Source organism: Sus scrofa, chromosome 2 (genome assembly GCF_054392235.1).
Source record: "Sus scrofa isolate SSC_HxYL_T2T_F1_AM1 chromosome 2, Sscrofa_HxYL_maternal_Yorkshire_Landrace_v2.0, whole genome shotgun sequence".
NCBI classification, from domain to species: domain Eukaryota; kingdom Metazoa; phylum Chordata; class Mammalia; order Artiodactyla; family Suidae; genus Sus; species Sus scrofa.
Window position 1 is genome coordinate 407,111 of NC_139384.1, and position 20,759 is coordinate 427,869.

The following is a 20,759-nucleotide window of genomic DNA, read 5'->3' on the forward strand; positions in this document are numbered from 1 at the left end:
CCAGGCACCGCCCCACTTTATGAGCCCTTAGGCCCGGGAGGACCGGCCTCCACCAAGGGGACTCCCGCCGGCCGCCCGCCAGGCCTAGCCTAGCGCCAGGAGGGGCCACACGTGGGGGCTGCCGGGCTCCACCCACAGACCCCGAGCCAGGCAGGCTCCAAGGGCTGCCGGGGCTCCAGGGCCTGCGCAGTGGGGGCTCCAGGCGGTGGGGGGGGTGCGCGGGGAGGGGGGTCTGTGTTTGCTACCCTCCCCCACACCCGGGCCCTGTTCCTAAGCCAGTCCCCTGAGATTCAGACCGTAGCGTTTCCGCGCCAGGCCCATCTCTCCTCCCCCAGCCAACCCTCTCGGTCTGGAAGGGAAGGGCTGTGCCCTCCAGACGCCCCTGCGGTTCCAGAAACACGCAGGCTTCCTCCAGGGGCTGGGCAGGGTCACAGTGACACAGATGGCACTGCTTCAGGGGGCAGCTGGGAGCTCCTGGGCGACCCTGGGTCCCAGCAGAGGGGGTTCTTGGTGTGGCTCCCTGGCCCAGGCCCCAGCGACCCCACCTCCATCTCTCCTTGGGCTCCCTGAGCCCAGCGCTGGGAGAGGCCACCCGGTGGGGCTGGGAGGAAGGGCAGGGGCTGCTGTGAAGGCAGAGCCTCTCCTGCCTCCAGGCCTGGAACACCTTCCCCAAAGTTCCAGGCCTGTGCCCGGCGTCCTACAGGACTTCCTGGGCTGTCAACACTGTCCCTTCTGCACAGGCTCTGAGTCAAGCCACTCGTCCGAGAGCACAGAACCCGAAAGGGAGCCAAGACACAGCTCAGGTCCTTTCACTGGGGTGTGGCCTCCTGGGTGACACCCCCTGTCTGTCACCTCTTCCTGCTGGGCCACAAGGCCCCAGAGCAGGAGCTGGGGGACATCTGAGCCTTTGCTGCACAGACGACCAGGGCGCGGATGGGGCAGGCGATAAGGAAGCGCTCCCCCCTGGCTCCCCAGGCTGAAAGGGCAGCTGGGCGTGGCCACGGTCCGGGCCTCCTTCCCTCTGACAGCGCTCCCCTGCGGGGGCTTCCTCGGTGGTACCCAGATGGCGCACAGCATGGAGCGGGCTCGCAGGGCCGGGATGAATTTCTCCTTTATTGATGCCAAGAGCAACCCTTACTCCCCCCCACCCTGCCCCTCCGCCAGGCTCCCCTTGTCCATGGAGGAAAGCTCCTTCTTCCTCAGGGTGGCATCGGGGACCCCTCCGCAGCAGGGATGGCTGGTTCTGACACCAGGGCCCCAGCCCTCAGTCCAGGAGGCAGCCAGGGAGACCAGGCCTGATCCACTGGGGGCTTCATGGGCATCCTGCAGAGACAGCCAGGTTAGGGGCGGCAGCCCGAGACCTCTGCACCTGGGGAAACCGAGCCTCCTCTGGTCACCAGCGCTGACAGTTTCACCTTCCCAGACCCCTGGCCCATGGCCGTGTCCAGTTGCTGGCCCAGGGAGGGAAGGGCTGGGCGTTGGGGCTGGCGCTCACCAGGCCTGCAGGGCGGGCATGTGGGACCACAGCTGGCAGAGGCGGTCCTCCCCAGACTTGGTCCAGGCCGTGTTGTTCTCCGGATCCTGCTGGCTGCCCCCCACCCCAAGTCAGAATTAGTCCGCAGTTGGGAGCGGGCCACCGTTCCCGCGGGGCTCCCCGCCGCCCCTCACCTGCGCTTCCCCACCAGGCCCTGCAGCAGCCGCTGCAGCCGCGCGCTGTCCCGCAGGCGGCTGAGCTCGCTCGTGAACGTCCCGTCCGAGTGTCGCGGGGCCCTGCGGAGGGGGCGGCGGGCGGGTCAGGGCCAGGCCGGGGTGCAGGCCGAGCGGCGGGCGGGCCGGGGTCCGCGGGCTCACCTGGGGGGCGCGGGGCGCGCGGCGCAGCCCGCGAGCAGCAGTAGCGGCGGCAGCAGCAGCAGCAGCAGCAGGGCCCGCGTGGCCATGGTGGGCGCGCCGGCGGGGGCTAAGCGGGCGCCGGACCGCGGCCCCTTTATAGCGGAGCCGCCGGGGCACCGCGCCGCGCCCCATCGATCGCGCGGGAAGGTCAGGGCCGCCCCCCCAGCTGTCGCCCCGGCTGCCTGCCCGCCCGCACCGCCGCGGTGGCGCCCCGCTGGGGTCGGGCGCCCCGGGAGCGAGGGGGACACCGCGGGCGGGGGAGGGCTGGCGCTTCCTGCAGGGGAACAGCCTGTGCAAAGCCTCGGGCTTCCCGGAGCCGCCACGGACGCTTAGGAGGCCGAGCAGAGCCCCGGCCAGGATGCGCGGAGGGCCCGGGGCGGGCAGTCGCGGGGGCAGGGCTGGGACCAAGGCCAAAGCCGCCGAAGCTGCGGACCGAGTGACCTTTCCCCACTGCGGGGCGTGGGGCTCCGGGAGAAGAGGAGCGGGGAGCGGCGGGCAGGTGGCGCACGGGGCCGCGGGCCGCGCAAGAGGGGGCCTCGCCCCCCCCCCCCCCCCGCCCCCGCGTTTGTTCGCGTTTTTGTTTTGTTTTGTTTTGTTTTGCTGCCTTTTTCAGGGCGGCATGTGGAGGTTTCCAGACTAGGGGTCGAATCGGAACTGTAGCCGCCGGCCTACATACACCACAGCCACAGCAACCCCAGATCCGAGCCACATTTGCAACCTACACCCCAGCTCCTGGCAGCGCCAGATTCTTGACCCACTGGGCGAGGTCAGGGATCGAACCCGCAACCTCATGGTTCCTAGTGGGATTCGTTTCCACTGCGCCACGACGGGAATTCCAATTAGTAGACTTTTTTTAGAGCAGTTTGGGTTTACAGAAAAATGGAGCTGAAAGTACATGGACCTCTCTCTCAAACACACACACACACACACACACACACACACACTTGCTGGCACACCAAAGGCTTCCTCAGCACTGGACACTCATTTGGGACATTTGTTACAACTGATGGACCAATACTGACACATTGCTATTAACCAAATCCATGCTCTGCAGTAGGGTCCATCTTGGTATTGCACATCCTGTGGGTTTTAACAAATGTGCCCTGACACGTGTCCGCCCGGATAGAGGGCGGTGCGCCGAGCGTTTCTCGGCCCTAAAACCCCCCTGGGCCACCTGTTCATCCCTCCCCCAGCCACTGATCCTTTTACGCTCTCCACCGTTTTACTGCCTCCAGAATGTCACAGAGCTGGATCCCACAGTGCGTGGCCTCTTCTCATTGGCTTCTTTCGCTTAGTGTTGTGTGTTACGGTGCCTCCTCGTCCTTCCGTGGCCCGATAGCTCTTTTATTTTTAGCACTGAATAATATTTCACGATCTGAGGCGCCAGTTAATCTGCTCACCTGAGGAACATCTTGGAGGTCTCCATGTCTTGGAGATTATGACAGAAGATGCTCCGAACAGCCAGGCGCAGGGGTTTGTGTGGGCATAAGTTTTCAGCTCCTCTGGGTCAGCAGCAGGGACCGCGACTGCAGGCTCACACGGCTTGAGTATGATTTTCCTTGGGGGAAACCACCAGACCATCTTCCAAAGGACTGAACAAGTCTGCATTCACACCAGGGCAGGCATGTTGGTATCTCGTTGTTTCCGTACACGTATTTTTTTTTTTTTTTTTTTTTTGGCCAAGCCCACAGCTTGCAGAAGTTTCCAGGCCAGGAGTCATAGCAGTGACAACGCTGGATCCTTAAGCTGCTGAACAACCAGGGAGTTCCCGTATACGTATTTTTAAACAGCTTCTTTGGCCTCTTCTTGCACAAATTAGGCAGATTAAAGCCTGTAATAAACTGTAACACCGTTGACACTGACCCGTTAATTCCAGTCGCAAGAACACTCCCAACACCAAGTACTGATGTAACCGGTCGATTTCTTAGCACCTCAGACACTTATGCGACCAGACAGAACATCACAGGAAAAACCTTCCTGCTAAAAAGAGTGAGGCGTTCTCGCTGTGGCCCAGCAGGTTAAGAACCCAGCCTAGCATCCAAAACCAAAGACCAAAAGCCTCGTTCGACCCTTGGACGGCAGGAGAGCCCCAGAGAGGCCCAGGACGTGAACCCCTGCTCCGGCCTCATCGCACACCCAGATCCGCTCCTGTGGGTGCCTGGTCCAAGCCTCCACGCAGACCGCGCTCTGTGGGCCGGCCCATCCCGATAATTGCTGGTTTCAGGGACGGGATCCTACGAAAGAACGAGCAGCTTTATTTTCTGAGTGGAACGTAGGAGGGAGCACATTCGAAACACAGTTTGATTCTCTGAACAGCAACGTGCAAAAAATATTGTCTCTACTCCTTTCTTGTTTTACTCATTTGTTTTATCTTTTCTTTCTTTCTTTCTTTCTTTCTTTCTTTCTTTCTTTCTTTCTTTTTCTGGGAAAGTTCTGGAAACTCCAGAACTGCTGTTTTAACCAAGATTTAAATGTCAAACCTCAGGGAGCTCCCGTCGTGGCGCAGTGGTTAACGAATCCGACTAGGAACCACGAGGTTGCAGGTTCGATCCCTGGCCTTGCTCAGCGGGTTAAGGATCCAGCGTTGCCCTGAGCTGTGGTGTAGGTCGCAGGTGTGGCTCGGATCTGGCATTGCTGTGGCTCTGGCGTAGGCTGGTGGCTCTGGCTCCGATTAGACCCCTAGCCTGGGAACCTCCAGATGCCGCGGGAGCAACCCTAGAAAAGGCAAAAAGACAAAAAAACCCCAAAATGTCAAACCTCAGTTATTTGTGTCTGCTCTTGGTTCTCCGTGGCAAGTGTTGAAGGAGGGTGCTGGAAACACCTGCTTCTTCCAGATCACAACCCCTCTCCTGTTGCCCGCTTCCCTCGGGGCTGCGGAGTCCCGGGGACTTACATTATGTTCAGCTGAACCCACTCTGTTACTGTGGTTCCAGGCCCGGCTTTGGGGATGTGGGCCTGGAATCCACAGTAATATGGTGTGGCCTTACGGTGGCCTGAGTGGACACTATCTCTTAATGACTAGAAAGAGAAACCTAGGTTTTATTATTGTAGAGAATTAAAAACACACAAAAGTAGGCGTTCCCTGGTGGCGCCATGGCTAAAGGATCTGATGTCGTCACTACAGCAGCGGAGGAGGCTGCTGTGGCGAGAGTTCCGTCCCCTGCCTGGAAACTCTTCCATATGCCAAGGCGTCAGCCAAGAAAAAAGGAGGAGAAGCCATCACCAAATCCGAGGTCATAGAGATCGGCCCCTATATGTTCTTCTGAGGGTTTCGTAGTTTTGAATCCTTATTAAAGTCTCGGATTCCTCTCGAGTTCACTTTTGTGTGGGTGTGTTTGTGTGGGGGTGGGCTAGGGCTCACCTCCATGGCTTTGCACGGGGATGTCCGCGTGTCCCAACACCTCCTACTGAAGAAACTCCTCTCTCCCCACCAGTCAGGGCACCTTGTTGGAATCAGCTGATTGCAGATGCACAGGCTCATCTAGGAACCTTCGCAGCTTTGTAGAAGTTTTGAAATCAGCGGTTGGGCCAACTTTGCCTTTCTTTTTCGGGATTGTTTTAGTTACTTGGGTTTCTTTGCAATAATGCCATGTGAATTCAGGGTTGGCGTTTCCATTTCTTAAAAAAAAAAAAAAAAAGTCCACTGCGGACTTCTCGCTGTGGCCCCATGGGATTTGCAGCATCCCTGGAGGGCGGGGACACAGCGGGTTAAGGGTCTGGCGTTGCCTCAGCTGCAGTGCAGGCTGAAACTGCGGCTCAGATTTGATCCCTGGCCTGGGAACTCCATATCCCGCAGGCAGCCAAAAGAAGAAGAAGAAAGAAAAACGGCCATTGAGGTCTTGCGAGGGAGCGTGTAGACTCTGAGGATTGCCTTTGGTTCTCACCAGCTTGGCCATAACCTTCCAGTCAATCCACAGACATTAGACTGACTTGTTTATGGCTCCTTCATCTCTCCCAGCACCGTCTTGTGGTTTTCAACGTGCAAGTTTTTCACCTTCTTGGTTAAATTTATCACTAAGTATTTTATTCTTTATGATGCTATTGCAAATTAATTAATTATTACTATTATTATTATTTTTTTTGACTTTTTGAGGGCCGCACCCACAGCACATGGAGGTTCCCAGGCTAGGGGGTCTAATCAGAGCTACAGCCACAGGCCTCTACCAGAGCCACAGTAACACCTGATCCGAGCCGCGTCTTCAACCTACACCACAGCTCACGGCAACGCCAGATCCTTAACCCACTGAGCGTGAGGCCAGGGATCGAACCCGCAACCTCATGGTTCCTAGTTGGATTCATTTCCCCTGAGCCATGACGGGAACTCTGCAAATTAACTATCTCCTTCATTTCACTTTTGGATTGTTCATTGCTAGTGATTTTGATATGTCAGTCTTATATCCTGCCACTTTGCTTAGTTTTTTAGCTCTGGCAGATTTTGAGCTGTTTGTTTGTTTTGTGTTCCTTTAGGATTTTTTTTTTTTTTTTTTCGGCCAAACTTGAGACATTTGGAATTTCCCAGGCCAGGGATCGAATCTGAGCCACAGCTTCAGCCTACGAATATGTCACAGTGGGTGGCGATACAGGATTCTTAACCAACACCTCCACAAAGACCTGAGCCACTGCAGTTGGATTTTTTTTTTTTTTTCGGTCATTTTAGGCCCTCACCTGTGACACATGGAAGCTCCCAGGCTAGGTGTTGAGTCAGAGCTGTAGCTGCCAGCCTACACTGCAGCCACAGCAACGCAGGATCTGAGCCATGTCTGCAACCTAAACCACAGCTCACAGCAACACCAAATCCTTAACCCACTGAGCGAGGCCAGGCCTCGAACTCACGTCCTCATGGATGCTAGTTGGGTTCCTTACCACTGAGCCATGATGGGAACTCCTGCAGTCAGATTTTTAAACTCCAGGATTTTCTGTACATAAGATCGTGCCATCTGCAAATAGAAATAGTTTTTACTTTGTTCTTTCCAATTTTGGATGTCTGTTTATTTCTTTTTCTCACCTAATTGTTCTGGCTAGAATTTCTAGCCCATGTTGAATAGAAGCAGCCAAAGTGGGGATCCTTGTCTTTTTCTGGATCTCTCCTCATTTAAGAAGAAGCTACTTGTGTGTTTGTCACATACGGCCTTTACCACGTTGAGGAAATTTTCTTTCTATTCCTAGTTTATTGAATCTTTTTCGTCGTGAGAGGGTGTTGGATTTCATCAAATGCTTTTTCTGCACCAACTGAGATGATGACATTTTTCCTCCATGCTATTAATGTGGTGTATTAGATTGATCGAGTTTTGTCCGTTGAATCACCCTTGCCTTCCTGGGATAAATCCCCACTTGGTCATAATCCTTTAAAAATGCTGCTGGATTTGGTTTGATGATCTTTTGTTTATTTATTTATTTATTCTTTTAAGGGCCGTACCCAAGCCATATGGAGGTTCCCAGGCTAGAGGTCAAATTGGAGCTACAGCGGCTGACCTACGCCACTGCCACAGCAACGCGGGCTCTGACCTACACCACAGCTCACGGCAAGGCCGGATCCTCAACCCACTGAGCGAGGCCAGGAATCGAACCTGCATCCTCATGGATGCTAGTTGGGTTCGTTAACCACTGAGCCACGACAGGAACTCCTGGAAGGTTTTAATTTTAATGAAGTCCAGAAATCTATTTTTTCATTTGCAGATCATACCTCTGGTGTTAGGTCGAAAATTCTTTGCCAGAGTTCCCGTTGTGGCTCAGTGGTTAATGAATCCGACTAGGAACCATGAGGTGGTGGGTTCGATCCCTGGCCTTGCTCAGTGGGTTAAGGATCCGGCATTGCCATGAGCTGTGGTGTAGGTTGCAGATGTGGCTCGGATCTGGCGTGGCTGTGGCTCTGGTGTAGGCCGTCAGCTGTAGCTCTGATTAGACCCCTAGCCTGGGAACCTCCATATGCCGAGGGTGCAGCCCTGGAAGAGACAAAAAGACAAAAAAAAAAAAAAAAAAAAAATTCTTCGCCTAACCCCTAGTCACAAAGATTTTCTACCATCTTTTCTTACAAAAATTTTATAGATTTAGATTTTACACTTATTTATTTATTTGTATCTCTTCAGGGCAACACCCGCACATATGAAAGTTTCCGGGTCTACTCCTCAGTTGCAGCAACGCCAGATGTGAGCCCTATTTATGATCTACACCACAGCTTGCTGCAATGCTGGATCTTTAACCAGCCAGGACTCGAACCCCCATCCTCATGGATACTAGTTGAGTTCTTAACCTGCTGAGCCACAATGAGAACTGCTGAAATTCTCCTCTGTTCCTAGATTGCTCAATGCTTTTTTCATAAATGGATGTAGGATTTTGTCAAATTTTTTCAGCATCAATCAATATGATCCTGTGGTTTTTTTCTTCTTCAGATTGTTAATTGATGTTTTACACTACTTTGAGTCCTTTCTTCTTTTGAGGTGTTGATGCTATGAATTTTCCTCTGAGCATGGCTTTAACTCCATTCTATACATTTTTTATGATTTTTATTTTTTCCATTATAGTTGGTTTACAGTGTTCTGTCAGTTTTCTCCTGTGCAGCAAAGTGACCCAGTCACACATATATACATTCTTTTTCTCACATTATCTTCCATCATGTTCCAACACAAGTGACTAGATATTGTTCCCTGTCCTATCCATCCCATACATTTTGATAAGAGGTATTTTAGTTTTCTTCAATTAAAATATTTTATTTGGGTCAAGAATCCAGGATGGTCACTGCATTGGCCTGGGTCACTGCTATGGCATGGGTTTGATCTCTGGCCTGGGGAACGTCCACATGTTGCAGGCACGCCCAAAATTAATTAAATAATTAATTTTTAATTTTTGGCTACACTTGCAGCAGACAGAAGTTCCTGGGCCAGGGATCGAACCCATACCACAGCAGTGACCCAGGCCACTGCAGTGACAGTGCTGGATCCTTAACATGTTGAGCCACAAGAGAACTCCTAAAATATCTTCTCATTTCTCCTTTGACTCATAAATTATTTAGAATTGTGTTACTTTCCAAATTTTCAGAGACGTTTCTGGTATCTTTCTGATTCTGGTCTCTAGTTGCATTCCTTCTTATGGTCAGAGAACGTATTTTGTAAGCTTTTCATTCTTCAAAATGCTGTTAAGATTTCTCTCCTGCAGCAGACTGTGGCCTGTCTTGGTGACGGTTGTATATCCATTTGAAGAGAATATATTTTCTGCTGTCGTCAGAAGGAATGTTCCATAAATGTCGGCTCTAGCTACTGGGTGTGGGTTTGTTCGGATTCTTCTGTAGCTCTGCTGATATTCTCCTGGTTCTTTTGATTAAGGAGAGAGTCTTAGACTTTCGAGTGACTCTGGAAAACCAAATATACCATATTCTCCTAAATGTTTCAAGCATCCCGTAAAACTGCAGCAGGTGGTCACAAAACCAGCTCCAACGCCTGCCCAAGGGTTGCCACTAGGGGGGTGCTGGTCCCACAGCCTCAGCTGTGCTCTGCTCCGGAGGGTTGGGCCGTGGTCTCTGTCCGAGACGACGGGGGGGGGGGGGGAGGGCAGGGGGGGAAGAGCACTGCTCAGGGCCTGCCCACTCACCTTCAACCCTTCAACTGGCCAGAGGTTCCAGACAGCACCAGGACACCCCTCTCCCCTTCCTGCACCCTGGGGTCACACACAGCTCACCCCTGGAACGAACTTTGACTTCCTATTGTTTATGTTTTGTTGTGTGGGTTTTGGCTGCACTCTCGGCATATGGAAGCTCCCGGGCCAGGGACTGAGTTCGAGCCACAGCGGCGCCCCCAGCTCTTTAAGGCCCTGTGCCACAGCGGGAATTCCGGATGTATTCCTTATGGTTACTCTTATTGGTAGGCAGCTCTGTGCATTTTGAAAGGTGTCTTCAACTTTGTAACCACCGCTGGTTCCAGGACCCTCTGAGGTCCCTCGGGCCCCTGGTTGTCAGCCCTGACTCCAAGCCCCCGAGGCCACAGTTCTAAACGTGTGTGTACCTGAAAACAGACCTTCAAACACAAAAGCAAAAAGTGATGTGGAGGCACGAAACCGCGCGGAGAGCTGGGAAGACGCTCCGCTGCCTTGGAAACGCCAGTATTCCGCTCCTGGGGACGGACACAGCAGAGGAAGACGGGACAGAGACGGTCCGGACACACTTTCACAGCTGACCGCCGAGAAGAGCAGAGCAGATGTGCTTTCCAAGTGCGTGGGGAGCCTTTCTTAAGACAGACTGTATTCTGAGGCATAAAATAAACCTTAACAAACCTCAACAAACGGAGGTGTTTTTTAGGGCCACACCCACGGCACTTGGAGGTTCCCAGGCTAGGGGCTGAATCCAAGCTGCAGCCGCCGGCCTACATCACAGCCACAGCCATGCCAGATCTGAGCTGTGTCTGTGACCCACACCACAGCTCAGGGCAACGCCAGAACCTTAACCCACTGAGGGAGGCCAGGGATGGAACCTGTAACCTCATGGATGCTGGTCAGATTCGTTTCCACTGAGCCACGAAAGGAACTCCCAGAATCGGGGTCTTACGTAGCATTTTTTTCCTCCCCACAAAGGAACCAAACTCGATATAGACAATGAAAGAAAAGAGGGGGAGTTCCCGTCGTGGCGCAGTGGTTAACGAATCCGACTAGGAACCATGAGGTTGCGGGTTCGGTCCCTGCGCTTGCTCAGTGGGTTAACGATCCGGCGTTGCCGTGAGCTGTGGTGTAGGTTGCAGACGCGGCTCAGATCCTGCGTTGCTGTGGCTCTGGTGTAGGCCAGTGGCTACAGCTCCGATTCGACCCCTAGCCTGGGAACCTCCATATGCCGCGGGAGCGGCCCAAGAAATAGCAAAAAGACAAAAAAAAAAAAAAAGAAAGAAAGAAAAGAGGGGCAAAAAAATCTCCAAATGCGTGAAAGTTACCACAGTAGGAAGTAACGCACGGGCTACAGAGGAATTCCCAGGGAAAGCAGAAAACATTTGAAACTGAAGAAAACTGAAAATACAAAAGCGCATGGGATGCATCTTAGAGGGGAATTTATCGCTCTGAATACCCACGCTACAGAAGAGGGAGTATCTCAATAAACGGCCAAAAAGGAGTTCCTGTCGTGGCGCAGTGGTTAACGAATCCGACTAGGAACCATGAGGTTGCGGGTTCGGTCCCTGCGCTTGCTCAGTGGGTTAACGATCCGGCGTTGCCGTGAGCTGTGGTGTGGGTTGCAGACACGGCTCGGATCCCACATTGCTGTGGCTCTGGTGTAGGCCGGTGGCTACAGCTCCGATTTGACCCCTAGCCTGGGAACCTCCATATGCCGCGGGAGCGGCCCAAGAAATAGCTAAAAAGACAAAAAATAACAATAATAATAATAAATGGCCAAAAAGAACAAATGAAGCACAAAGCAAGCAGAAGGAAGGAAACAGCAAAGATCAATTCGGATAGCAATGCCACTAAAACAAACTAAACAATGGTTTTTAAAAAGCAAGAAACCTCATCCCAGGTGCACAAGGATGGTTCGACAGATGCAAATCAATGAACATCAGACACCACATTAACCAATGAAAAGTCAAAAACCATACGATCATCTCAACAGATGCAGCAAAAGCATCTGACAAAGTCCAACATCCATTCATGATAAAACCTCTCACCAAAGTGGGTATAGAGGGAACATTCCTGAACAGAATCAAAGCCATTTATGACAAACAAACAGCAACTATAATACACAATGGAGAAAAACTGAAAGCCTTCCCACTCAAATCTGGAGCAAGACAGGGATGCCCACTCTCACCACTGCTATTCAACATAGTGCTGGAAGTTCTGGCCACAGCAATCAGACAAACACAAGAAATAAAAGGCATCCAAATAGGAAGAGAAGAGGTAAAACTGCCACTGTACGCAGATGACATGATACTATGTATAGAAAATCTAAGGACTCAACCCCAAAAACTACTTGAGCTGATCAACAAATTCAGCAAAGCAGCAGGATGTAAGATGAACATTCAGAAATCAGTTGCATTTCTGTAACATACTAACAATGAAATATCAGAAAAAGAATACAAAAATACAATACCTTTTAAAATTGCACCCCAAAAAATCAAATACCTGGGAATACACCTGACCAAGGAGGTAAAGGACTTATATGCCGAGAATTATAAAATATTAATCAAGGAAATTAAAGAAGACGTAAAGAAATGGAAAGATATTCCATGTTCCTGGATTGGAAAAATCAATATTGTAAAAATGGCCATACTACCCAAAGCGATCTACAGAGTCAATGCAATCCCTATTGAATGACCCATGACATTTTCCACAGAACTAGAACAACAATACAAAAATTTATATGGAACCACAAAAGACCCAGACTTGCCAAAGCAATCCTAAGAAACAAAAACCAAGCAGACAAATGATGCAACCGACAAGGGCTTAATCTCTAGAATATATAAACAACTTATACAACCCAACAGCAAAAAAACCAATCAATGGAAAAATGGGCAAAAGACCTGAATAGACTGTTCTCCAAAGAAGATATACAGATGGCCAACAAACACATGAAAAAATGCTCAACATCGCTGATTATAAGAGAAATGCAAATCAAAACTACCATGAGATACCACCTCACACCAGTCAGAATGGCCATCATTAATAAATCCACAAATAACAAGTGCTGGAGGGGCTGTGGAGAAAAGGGAACCCTCCTGCACTGTTGGTGGGAATGTAAACTGGTACAGCCACTATGGAGAACAGTTTGGAGATACCTTAGAAATCTATACATAGAACTTCCACATGACCCCGCAAACCCACTCTTGGGCATCTATCCGGACAAAACTCTACTTAAAAGAGACACGTGCACCCGCATGTTCATTGCAGCACTATTCACAATAGCCAGGACATGGAAACAACCCAAATGTCCATCGACAGAGGATTGGATTCGGAAGATGTGGTATATATACACAATGGAATACTACTCAGCCATAAAAAAGGATGACATCATGCCATTTGCAGCAACATGGATGGAACTAGAGAATCTCATACTGAGTGAAATGAGCCAGAAAGACAAAGACAAATACCATATGATATCACTTATAACGGGAATCTAATATCCAGCACAAATGAACATCTCCTCAGAAAAGAAAATCATGGACTTGGAGAAGAGACTTGTGGCTGCCCGATGGGAGGGGGAGGGAGTGGGAGGGATTGGGAGCTTGGGCTTATCAGACACAATTTAGAATAGATTTACAAGGAGATCCTGCTGAGTAGCATTGAGAACTTTGTCTAGATACTCATGTTGCAACAGAACAAAGGGTGGGGGGAAAAATGTAATTGTAATGTATACATGTAAGGATAACCTGACCCCCTTGCTGTACAGTGGGAAAATTAAAAAATTTAAAAAAAAATTAAAAACAACAACAACAACAACAACAAAAAAAAAAACAAGCAGAAAGGCATAGCTCTTTCCGACTTCAAGCAATATTACAAAGCCACAGTCATCAAAACGTGTGGTACTGGTACCAGAACAGACAGACAGACCAATGGAACAGAAGAGAGAACCCAGACACCTATGGTCAATTAATCTTTGACAAAGGAGACAAGAACATGAAATGGGAAAAAGAAAGTCTATTCAGCAAGAATGGCTGGGAAACCTGGACAGCTGCATGCAAAGCAATGACACTAAAACACACCCTCACACCAGGCACAAAAATAAACTCGCATTGGCTTAAAGACTTACGTATAAGACAAGACACCATCAAACTCCTCAAAGAGAACAGAGGCAAGACAATCTCTGACACCAACCTTACAAACATTTTCTCAGGTCGGTCTCCCAAAGCAGCAGAAATAAAAGCAAAAATAAACCAATGGGACCTCATGAAACTGACACACTTTTGCACAGCAAAGGAAACCAAAAAAACAAACAAACAAGCAAACAAAAAGACAACTTACAGAACAGGAGAAAATAGTGTCAAATGATGCAACGGACAAGGGCTTCATCTCTAGAATATACAAGCAACGTATACAACTCCACAGCAAAAAAGCCAACAACCCAATGGAAAAATGGGCAAAAGACCTGAATAAACATGTCTCCAAGGAAGACGTACAGATGGCCAACAAGCACATGACAACATGCTCCACATCCCTGATTATTGGAGGGATTACTGGAGGCGTCACAAAGAAACGTGCGTCAGATGGCCCGTGAGTGACAACTGCAGCCGCTTCTTGGCCCTTTTAGTGACGGGCTCCAGGTCATAGTAAAAGTCCTTAAAGAAAACTTGCTGTACATTTTCGTTGCACGAAAACAAGGAAATTGGGTGCTTTTATAATCTGAGAGAGGATGGTCTGGGCCGACTCCCTGTGTCCCGTGGGTGCAGTGCAGTCTTAGCTGCACCCACAGCCCGTCCTGCTCCTGCAGTCCTGCGTTGGCAGGTGGAGGGCAATGGGCACATAGGCTCTGCCATGGGGGGAGGGAGGACCACCCCCAGTTCTCCGGAGAAGCCCCGGACTGGCGGGTTTGTAGGAGGAGGCGCTGCAGCTGGAGAAGGTTCTCCCTTGGGGCCTTTCTCTGTGGAGAATAAGTGACTCAGACAGAACTTGTCTAAAGAGCAGGGGAGTTCCCGCTGTGGCGCAGTGGGCTGATGCTCCAGCTGGTCTCCACGGAGGCTCCGGGGCAATCCCCAGCCCAGGGCAGTGGGGTAAGGATCCCGCATTTCTGCAGCTCTGGCGAAAGTCACAGCTCCCGCTCGAATTAGATCCCTGGCCTGGAAACTTCCATGTGCCGTGGAGGCTGTCAAAAAGCAAAGCAAAGCAGGCATTCCAGTCATGGCTCAACGGTTCCCGAACCCAACAAGCATCCATGAGGCCGCGGGTTCCGTCTCTGGCCTTGCTCAGTGGGCTAAGGACCTGGCGTTGCCATGAGCTGTCCGAGGCTCGGATCCGGCGTTCTGTGGCTGTGGTGTAGGCCGGCAGCTGCAGCTCTGATTTGACCTTAACCCTGGGAAACTCTATGTGCTGCCGGTACAGCCCTAAAAAGAAAAAGAAAAACCATGCAGAATTCCAGCTACTGCTGGGTTTTTATCATGGCCTTTCCTCCGGTTTGGGCCTTTTCAGGCTCAGAAGAGCCAACAGCCCGGGGGCACAGGCTGGGAGGTGACGGCACAGGGACTGGGGTTGACGACTCCGCTGCGGGTAGAGGATGAAGGCTCAGGCAGCAGATGTGGTGGCGGGTGACTGAGTGTGGTCCAGACTGGTGGATTAGGGCAGCTGGATTAGGGTGTGCAATCACTGCTGCGGACGTCAAAAAGTAGGGTCCTGGAGTTCCCATCGTGGCGCAGTGGTTAACGAATCCGACTAGGAACCATGAGGTTGCGGGTTCGGTCCCTGCCCTTGCTCAGTGGGTTAACGATCCGGCGTTGCCGTGAGCTGTGGTGTAGGTTGCAGACGCGGCTCGGATCCCGAGTTGCTGTGGCTCTGGCGTAGGCCTGTGGCTACAGCTCCGATTAGACCCCTAGCCTGGGAACCTCCATATGCCGCGGGAGCGGCCCAAGAAATAGCAAAAAGACAAAAAAAAAAAAAAAGAAGTAGGGTCCTGTTGGGTGTCGAGGGTGGAAGGGGGAGCACCACTGAGGTGGAAGCGGCCTGAAAAGAATTTCTCCCCAGTCGCGTAAAGGGGACGGAGTGGGAAGTGGCTCCACCGTCGCCTGGACGGACACCAGGAGCGACCTTGGGGAGGGGACGCCAGCTTGGCTCCAAGAAGGGACCCGGGGGAGGGTGGGTCCTCTGGGGCCGCGCAGGATGGCGCTGGCGTGGGTGCCCGCGAGTCTCCAGGGAAGATCCGGCCGGCCTTCCGTCCCCGTCCGTTTCTCGGGGCGCAGAGCCGCCCGTCGCTCGCCAACCCTGCGCGGCGCAGAGCGATGCCCCGGGCCGCCCGTGCCAATCAACTCGCTTAACACGGATCTCGCGGGGCTGTTGCATCTGTCCATCCGCCCGGCTCTCGGACCGCAGGAGTCCAAGAAGAGCGGAGACGGCGCAACTTGGGGCCCCCGGGGTCCACCAAGCCGGGCGGGGCCGGGCGGGACTAGCGCTAGGCTGGGCCTGCCCCAGGGGCGGGGCTCCCGGGTCGCGACCCGGGCTCTGTCCCTGGTGCTGAGCGCCCGCCGGGGCGCGTGGGGCCGGGCGCCATGGGGAACCGCAGCGTCGCGGACGCCGACGGGCTGCTGGCGGGGCGCGGGCCGGCGACAGGCGGCGGCGCAGGGGACCCCGGGGCAGCGGCGGCGCTGGCGGGGGGCGTGCTGCTCATCGGCGCGGTGCTCGCGGGGAACTCACTCGTGTGCGTGAGCGTGGCGGCCGAGCGCGCCCTGCAGACGCCCACCAACTACTTCATCGTGAGCCTGGCGGCGGCCGACCTCCTACTCGCCCTGCTTGTGCTGCCTCTCTTCGTCTATTCCGAGGTGAGCCCGCGGCATCCCCACGCACACCCCTCACCTGCTCCTTGTCCCCTGTCCTGGGCCATATCGAAGACCCAGCGTGACTCTGCCGCTTGGCTTCTCAGGAACCTGGACCTGGGCGCTGAGCCTGGTCACAGAACAACTGGAGCCGCCGTCTCCTCCGAACTCCGCTCCCTCCCCTGTCTCGCTGTCCATCTGCCTGCTTTGCTGTCTGTCTCTCTCTTCTCCCTCTCTGTCTTGGTGTCCACCACCCAAGGGATGCTTCTGTCCTTCAAAACAGAAACCCCCGAAGCTGGCGACTCTGGCAGTCCAGCGCCCCCCACCCCGAGCTGGTTCTTCTCCCCCCACCCCAGCGGTACTCGCCAGACCACATGCACGCACACATCAGCAAGCCCCAGGGAAGGAGACCTTCACTCAGCAGACTCCACCCTCAGCAGGAGAGGCTCAGCTGCCGGGAGCTGCAGGGCACTGGGCACATTTGGAGGGAGGGGGACCCAGGCCTGGCAGCGAATCCAAGGGAAGGGGCAGGTGTGGGATCCAGAGCCCCTGCCAAAACCCCAGGTCAGGTCCAGCCCTTGGGTGGGTCCCCCCTGTTGCCAGCCATGTCCACTCTGGTTTGGGCAGAGAAAAGCTGCTTAGGGCAGAGTTGGGGACACAGTGTCCTGGGCTGTGGGGGAGGGGAGGCTTGGCTTTTCTAAGGTGGACCCGGTGAGTCGGGGCAGGGCTGGGCCAGAGGCTAACAGGACAAGGACGTTCATGACCTGCCGCTCCCCCGGAGCCACCACCGGCAGACGTCACTGTGAAGGCTCTTAAGCTCCTAATCGTCCCAAATCAGCAGGAGGGGATTTAGAAGGGGGGCGGCTGCCTGCTCCTTTGTCCTTGGTGGGAGCGCTGGGCAGTGCTCAGGACTCAGGCTCTGTGTCAGTGATGTGGGTGCTTGTGTTCAGAATCCCGGAGCAGCGACAGTTTCAGCCCACAGGCCGACTGCCGGGCGGGGTGGGGGATAGGAGTGCTGGGCAAGCGCTCCAGGGCAGTAGCCTCCCCACCTGCTCGGGGAGGGGACCCGGGCCTCACGTCCTGAGAGATCACGGTCCTCAGGTGACTGTGCCCCCGGGGTCCCCCTCCCCGGCCTTCCTCAGTTCTAACGGAAAGGAATGGGGGGCGTCTCTTGGCACCCAACTTGAGCGGGAGGCTTACCCAGGCCTGTGACGGTGCCCAGCTGCCCCACTCCCCTTCCCCTGGCCCTGCTCCCCCCGAACAGGGCGGGTCGGAAAAACAGCTCTGGCGGTGGCCGGCTGGGGGGAAGGTCAGCCCTCAGCCCTGCTGAGGACCCGGGGCCCTCCCTGCGGCGCAGGTGCACGGCGGCGTGTGGCTGCTGAGCCCGGGTCTCTGCGACGCGCTCATGGCCATGGACGTCATGCTGTGCACCGCCTCCATCTTCAACCTGTGCGCCATCAGCGTGGACAGGTAAGCCGCCCCCGCCGCCCCCGCCGCCCCGCCCTGCGCGCCACCGCTGCCCTCCCCGCCCTCCCCGCAGGTTCGTGGCAGTGGCCGTGCCCCTGCACTACAACCGCCAGAGCCGCCGTCAGCTGCTGCTCATCGGCGCCACGTGGCTGCTGTCGGCGGCGGTGGCGGCGCCGGTGCTCTGCGGCCTCAACGATGCGCGCGGCCGCGATCCCGCCGTGTGCCGCCTGGAGAACCGCGACTACGTGGTCTACTCGTCCGTGTGCTCCTTCTTCCTGCCCTGCCCACTCATGCTGCTGCTCTACTGGGCTACGTTCCGGGGCCTGCGGCGCTGGGAGGCCGCCCGCCGCGCCAAGCTGCACGGCCGTGCGCCCCGCCGGCCCAGCGGCCCTGGCCCGCCGCCGCCCGACGCCATCCTGGCCCCCGACACCACCCCACCCCCCGACGCCATCCCGCCGGCCCCCGACACCCGCCCGCCCCCCGATGCCCCTCCGCCCCTCGACGCCGCTGTAGCCGCCGAAGCCCCGCTGCAGGCCCGCAGGAGACGCGCCAAGATCACCGGCCGCGAGCGCAAAGCTATGAGGGTGCTGCCGGTGGTGGTTGGTGGGTACCAGCCCGGGGCAGCGGGCGGAGGGAACGCGGCAGCGCCCAGGGTGGCAGGCGGCGCTGAGGGGGGGGGGGGGGCGTGGCAGGGACCCGCTCACGCAGCACCCCCCACCGCCCCCGCCCCGCCGCCCCCAGGGGCCTTCCTGCTGTGCTGGACGCCCTTCTTTGTCGTGCACATCACCCGGGCGCTGTGTCCCACGTGCGCCGTGCCCCCGCGGCTGGTCAGCGCGGTCACCTGGCTGGGCTATGTCAACAGCGCCCTGAACCCCGTCATCTACACCGCCTTCAACGCCGAGTTCCGCTCTGTTTTCCGCAAGGCTCTGCGCCTCTGCTGCTGAGCCCACCCTTGGTCTGGACCCCGCTCGTGGCCTGAGGTTCTGCAAGAGTCATTAAAGGGATGCCAAACACCCGGCTGGGAAGCCTCCTGGCGGTGGGGCAGGGGGCAAGGGGGGGGCCCCTCCTGACCCCCAGCCGCCCTCCTTGGAAGGAAGCCCGGGTCCCTGCTGGGCTGGGCCCCTGCGCCGGCTGCAGGGAGGTGTGGGCAGCTCTGCCCCAGGAGAAGCCTCCGTGGGGGACCTGAGCAGCCCCTGCCAGGCCGGCTGTGCCAGCACTCACACCCTCTTCTAACAGCTTGGTAGCCCCCGCGCGGGCCAGGGGCAACCCACCCCCACCCGGGAGCTCGAAGGCAGCAGCCTCCCCACCCCGCCCTGCCCACCGCTCTGGCCGCTGCCTCAAGGTCAGAGCAGAGCTCCCTGCCAGCTCCGGGCCTCACCACGTTTGGCCTGGTGCCAGACAGATGAACGGGCTCGTGGAGCCACCTCCCTTCAGGGAGGGCTGAGCAGAGGCTCACAGGCCCTCAGCCACCCTCTGCCCCACGGCCAGGCCCAGGGCGAGAGCAGGGAGAAGCCAGCCTGCCCAGCATGCCTCCCGAGCCCATTCAGACACGGCCCCACCTGGACTCCTTCCAGCCTCGGCCCACTGCTCCCAGCGCCGTGGCTGGGTGTTCCTGTGGGATGCTGTGAGGAGGACGGGGACAGCCGCTGCCAGGTGCTCGGTTCTGCTCTGAACAGGAGAAACTGTGGGCAGTGAGGGCCACGGCATCAGGCCCGACCCGGAGAGAGAGGCGGCCCCTTCCCAGCTCTGGGTGGCCACCCTCTCCTGCTCAGATTCTCAGCTGCCGCCTCCTCCCAGAAGCCTCCTCTGAACACCCCCAGGACCAGCTTGTCCCTACTGCCCTGGGGGAGACTTGACCTCAGGGGAGCCGAGCACTGATGGGCAGGGGGGCTGATGAGGGTGCCGTGTCTCTGAACCCCACAGGGTCGGACATGGAGTGGGGGTGAGGGGAGGGCACCCTGGCTCTGGTGGCTGCTTCAGCGTCCAGCACCTTCTCGCCAGTGAAGTGTGAGGACGGCTGCAGCAGACATCCTGGGCATCCCCCAGGGAGGGGTCCCTGTACCCAGGGAGGAGCCCCAGATGGCGCAGCCTCGCCCAGGCAAGACACCTGCCCCAAAGCTGAGCCACCATTACAGCAAGGGGCCCCGACTTGGCCGCTGGCCTGTGTGTCTCAGGTCCACGCACCACACCCACGCCCTGTTGCCCATCTCTGATGCTTGCCCCACGTGCCTGCCATGGTCTCGCCAGGCAGTCAGAGCTGGCTTCTGCTGCTGCCGAAACGATCTCAACTAGCAGCATGCCCGCCCGCCCACTGCAGCGCCTGCTGCTCTGCCCACGCCCCACAGTGGTCTTCGTGGGGCAAGGCCGCGCCCCCCACACACCTGTTCTCACCTCTGTTCTCTGTTCTAAGAACTGACTGTGCTCCAGGAGGTAGGGCCAGGCCAGTGGGTGCCCCTCCTCTGGCCTGGGACCTGCTGATGGCCCCACCCCGCCCCTTCTGGCCCTGTGGACAGACTCCTACGGCCCCAAGGCAGAGACAAGGTGGAGGAACAGGTGCAGGTCCCCAGGGTACTGACTGCCCAGCACACGGCTGGGCCCACCAATGCCAGGGTCACCACGGCCTACAGCTCAGAGGATCTCCGCGCCTTGACAGCCACACCATGCCAGCTGACAGAAACCGGCCCCTGCCTGTGCCCCGAGGCTGTGTCCAGCAGGAGAGGCCACCAGAAGTGCTGACGCAGAACTGAGGACACTGACACACCCTCGACAGCAACTTCCAGAAGCTGCCTGACGTCCAGGGTGACTAGGGACAGCGTCACAGGCTGAGAAATGCGGCCCCCCAACATGTATGGTCCCCAGGCTTCTATTGTAAAGAAAAGGGGAGACAGGGCTCCCACCCGGGGGCAGTGGGTTAAGAATCCGACTGCATGGCTCAGGTCAGTGCGGGGCTCAGGTTCCGTCCCTGGTCCAGTGCACTGGGTTAAA

General features: G+C 55.7%; 2 protein-coding genes across 6 annotated transcripts; one reads left to right on the top strand and one right to left on the bottom strand.

The window, feature by feature from the left end:
* Positions 1 to 1,094: 1,094 nt before the first annotated feature.
* Positions 1,095 to 1,959, bottom strand: SCT (secretin). Of its 4 annotated transcripts, none has more exons than XM_085009703.1 (4): positions 1,852 to 1,959; positions 1,669 to 1,770; positions 1,496 to 1,588; positions 1,095 to 1,369 (listed from the first exon to the last, which is right to left on the bottom strand). In XM_085009703.1, the coding sequence occupies exons 1-4, from the start codon at positions 1,935 to 1,937 to the stop codon at positions 1,135 to 1,137; spliced, it is 516 nt and encodes a 171-aa protein (XP_084865829.1). In that variant the 5' UTR covers positions 1,938 to 1,959; the 3' UTR covers positions 1,095 to 1,134. The 4 variants fall into 4 exon arrangements, with proteins under 4 accessions (XP_084865829.1, XP_084865831.1, XP_084865830.1 ...); NM_001444840.1 differs by having other exon boundaries at positions 1,096 to 1,323; positions 1,852 to 1,937; XM_085009705.1 differs by lacking the exon at positions 1,669 to 1,770 and having other exon boundaries at positions 1,095 to 1,323.
* A 14,084-nt stretch (positions 1,960 to 16,043) lies between these two features.
* DRD4 (dopamine receptor D4) lies at positions 16,044 to 18,809 on the top strand. Of its 2 annotated transcripts, XM_003122390.4 has the most exons (4): positions 16,044 to 16,313; positions 17,665 to 17,777; positions 17,848 to 18,377; positions 18,516 to 18,809. In XM_003122390.4, the coding sequence occupies exons 1-4, from the start codon at positions 16,044 to 16,046 to the stop codon at positions 18,716 to 18,718; spliced, it is 1,116 nt and encodes a 371-aa protein (XP_003122438.3). In that variant the 3' UTR covers positions 18,719 to 18,809. The 2 variants fall into 2 exon arrangements, with proteins under 2 accessions (XP_003122438.3, XP_084866526.1); XM_085010400.1 differs by having other exon boundaries at positions 17,848 to 18,809.
* The last annotated feature ends 1,950 nt before the right edge of the window (positions 18,810 to 20,759 follow it).

Excerpts from the sequence above, each read along its gene's own strand:
- SCT (XM_085009703.1), bottom strand. The coding sequence starts at position 1,937 with ATGGCCACGCGGGCCCTGCTGCTGCTGCTGCTGCTGCCGCCGCTACTG. Across the intron at positions 1,771-1,851 it reads GCGCGCCCCGCGCCCCCCAG|GGCCCCGCGACACTCGGACG; the intron begins GTGAGCCCGCGG and ends CCCCCTCCGCAG. Across the intron at positions 1,370-1,495 it reads ATGCCCGCCCTGCAGGCCTG|GTGCAGAGGTCTCGGGCTGC; the intron begins GTGAGCGCCAGC and ends CGGTTTCCCCAG.
- DRD4 (XM_085010400.1), top strand. The coding sequence starts at position 16,044 with ATGGGGAACCGCAGCGTCGCGGACGCCGACGGGCTGCTGGCGGGGCGC. Across the intron at positions 16,314-17,664 it reads CTCTCTTCGTCTATTCCGAG|GTGCACGGCGGCGTGTGGCT; the intron begins GTGAGCCCGCGG and ends CCTGCGGCGCAG. Across the intron at positions 17,778-17,847 it reads TGCGCCATCAGCGTGGACAG|GTTCGTGGCAGTGGCCGTGC; the intron begins GTAAGCCGCCCC and ends CCCTCCCCGCAG.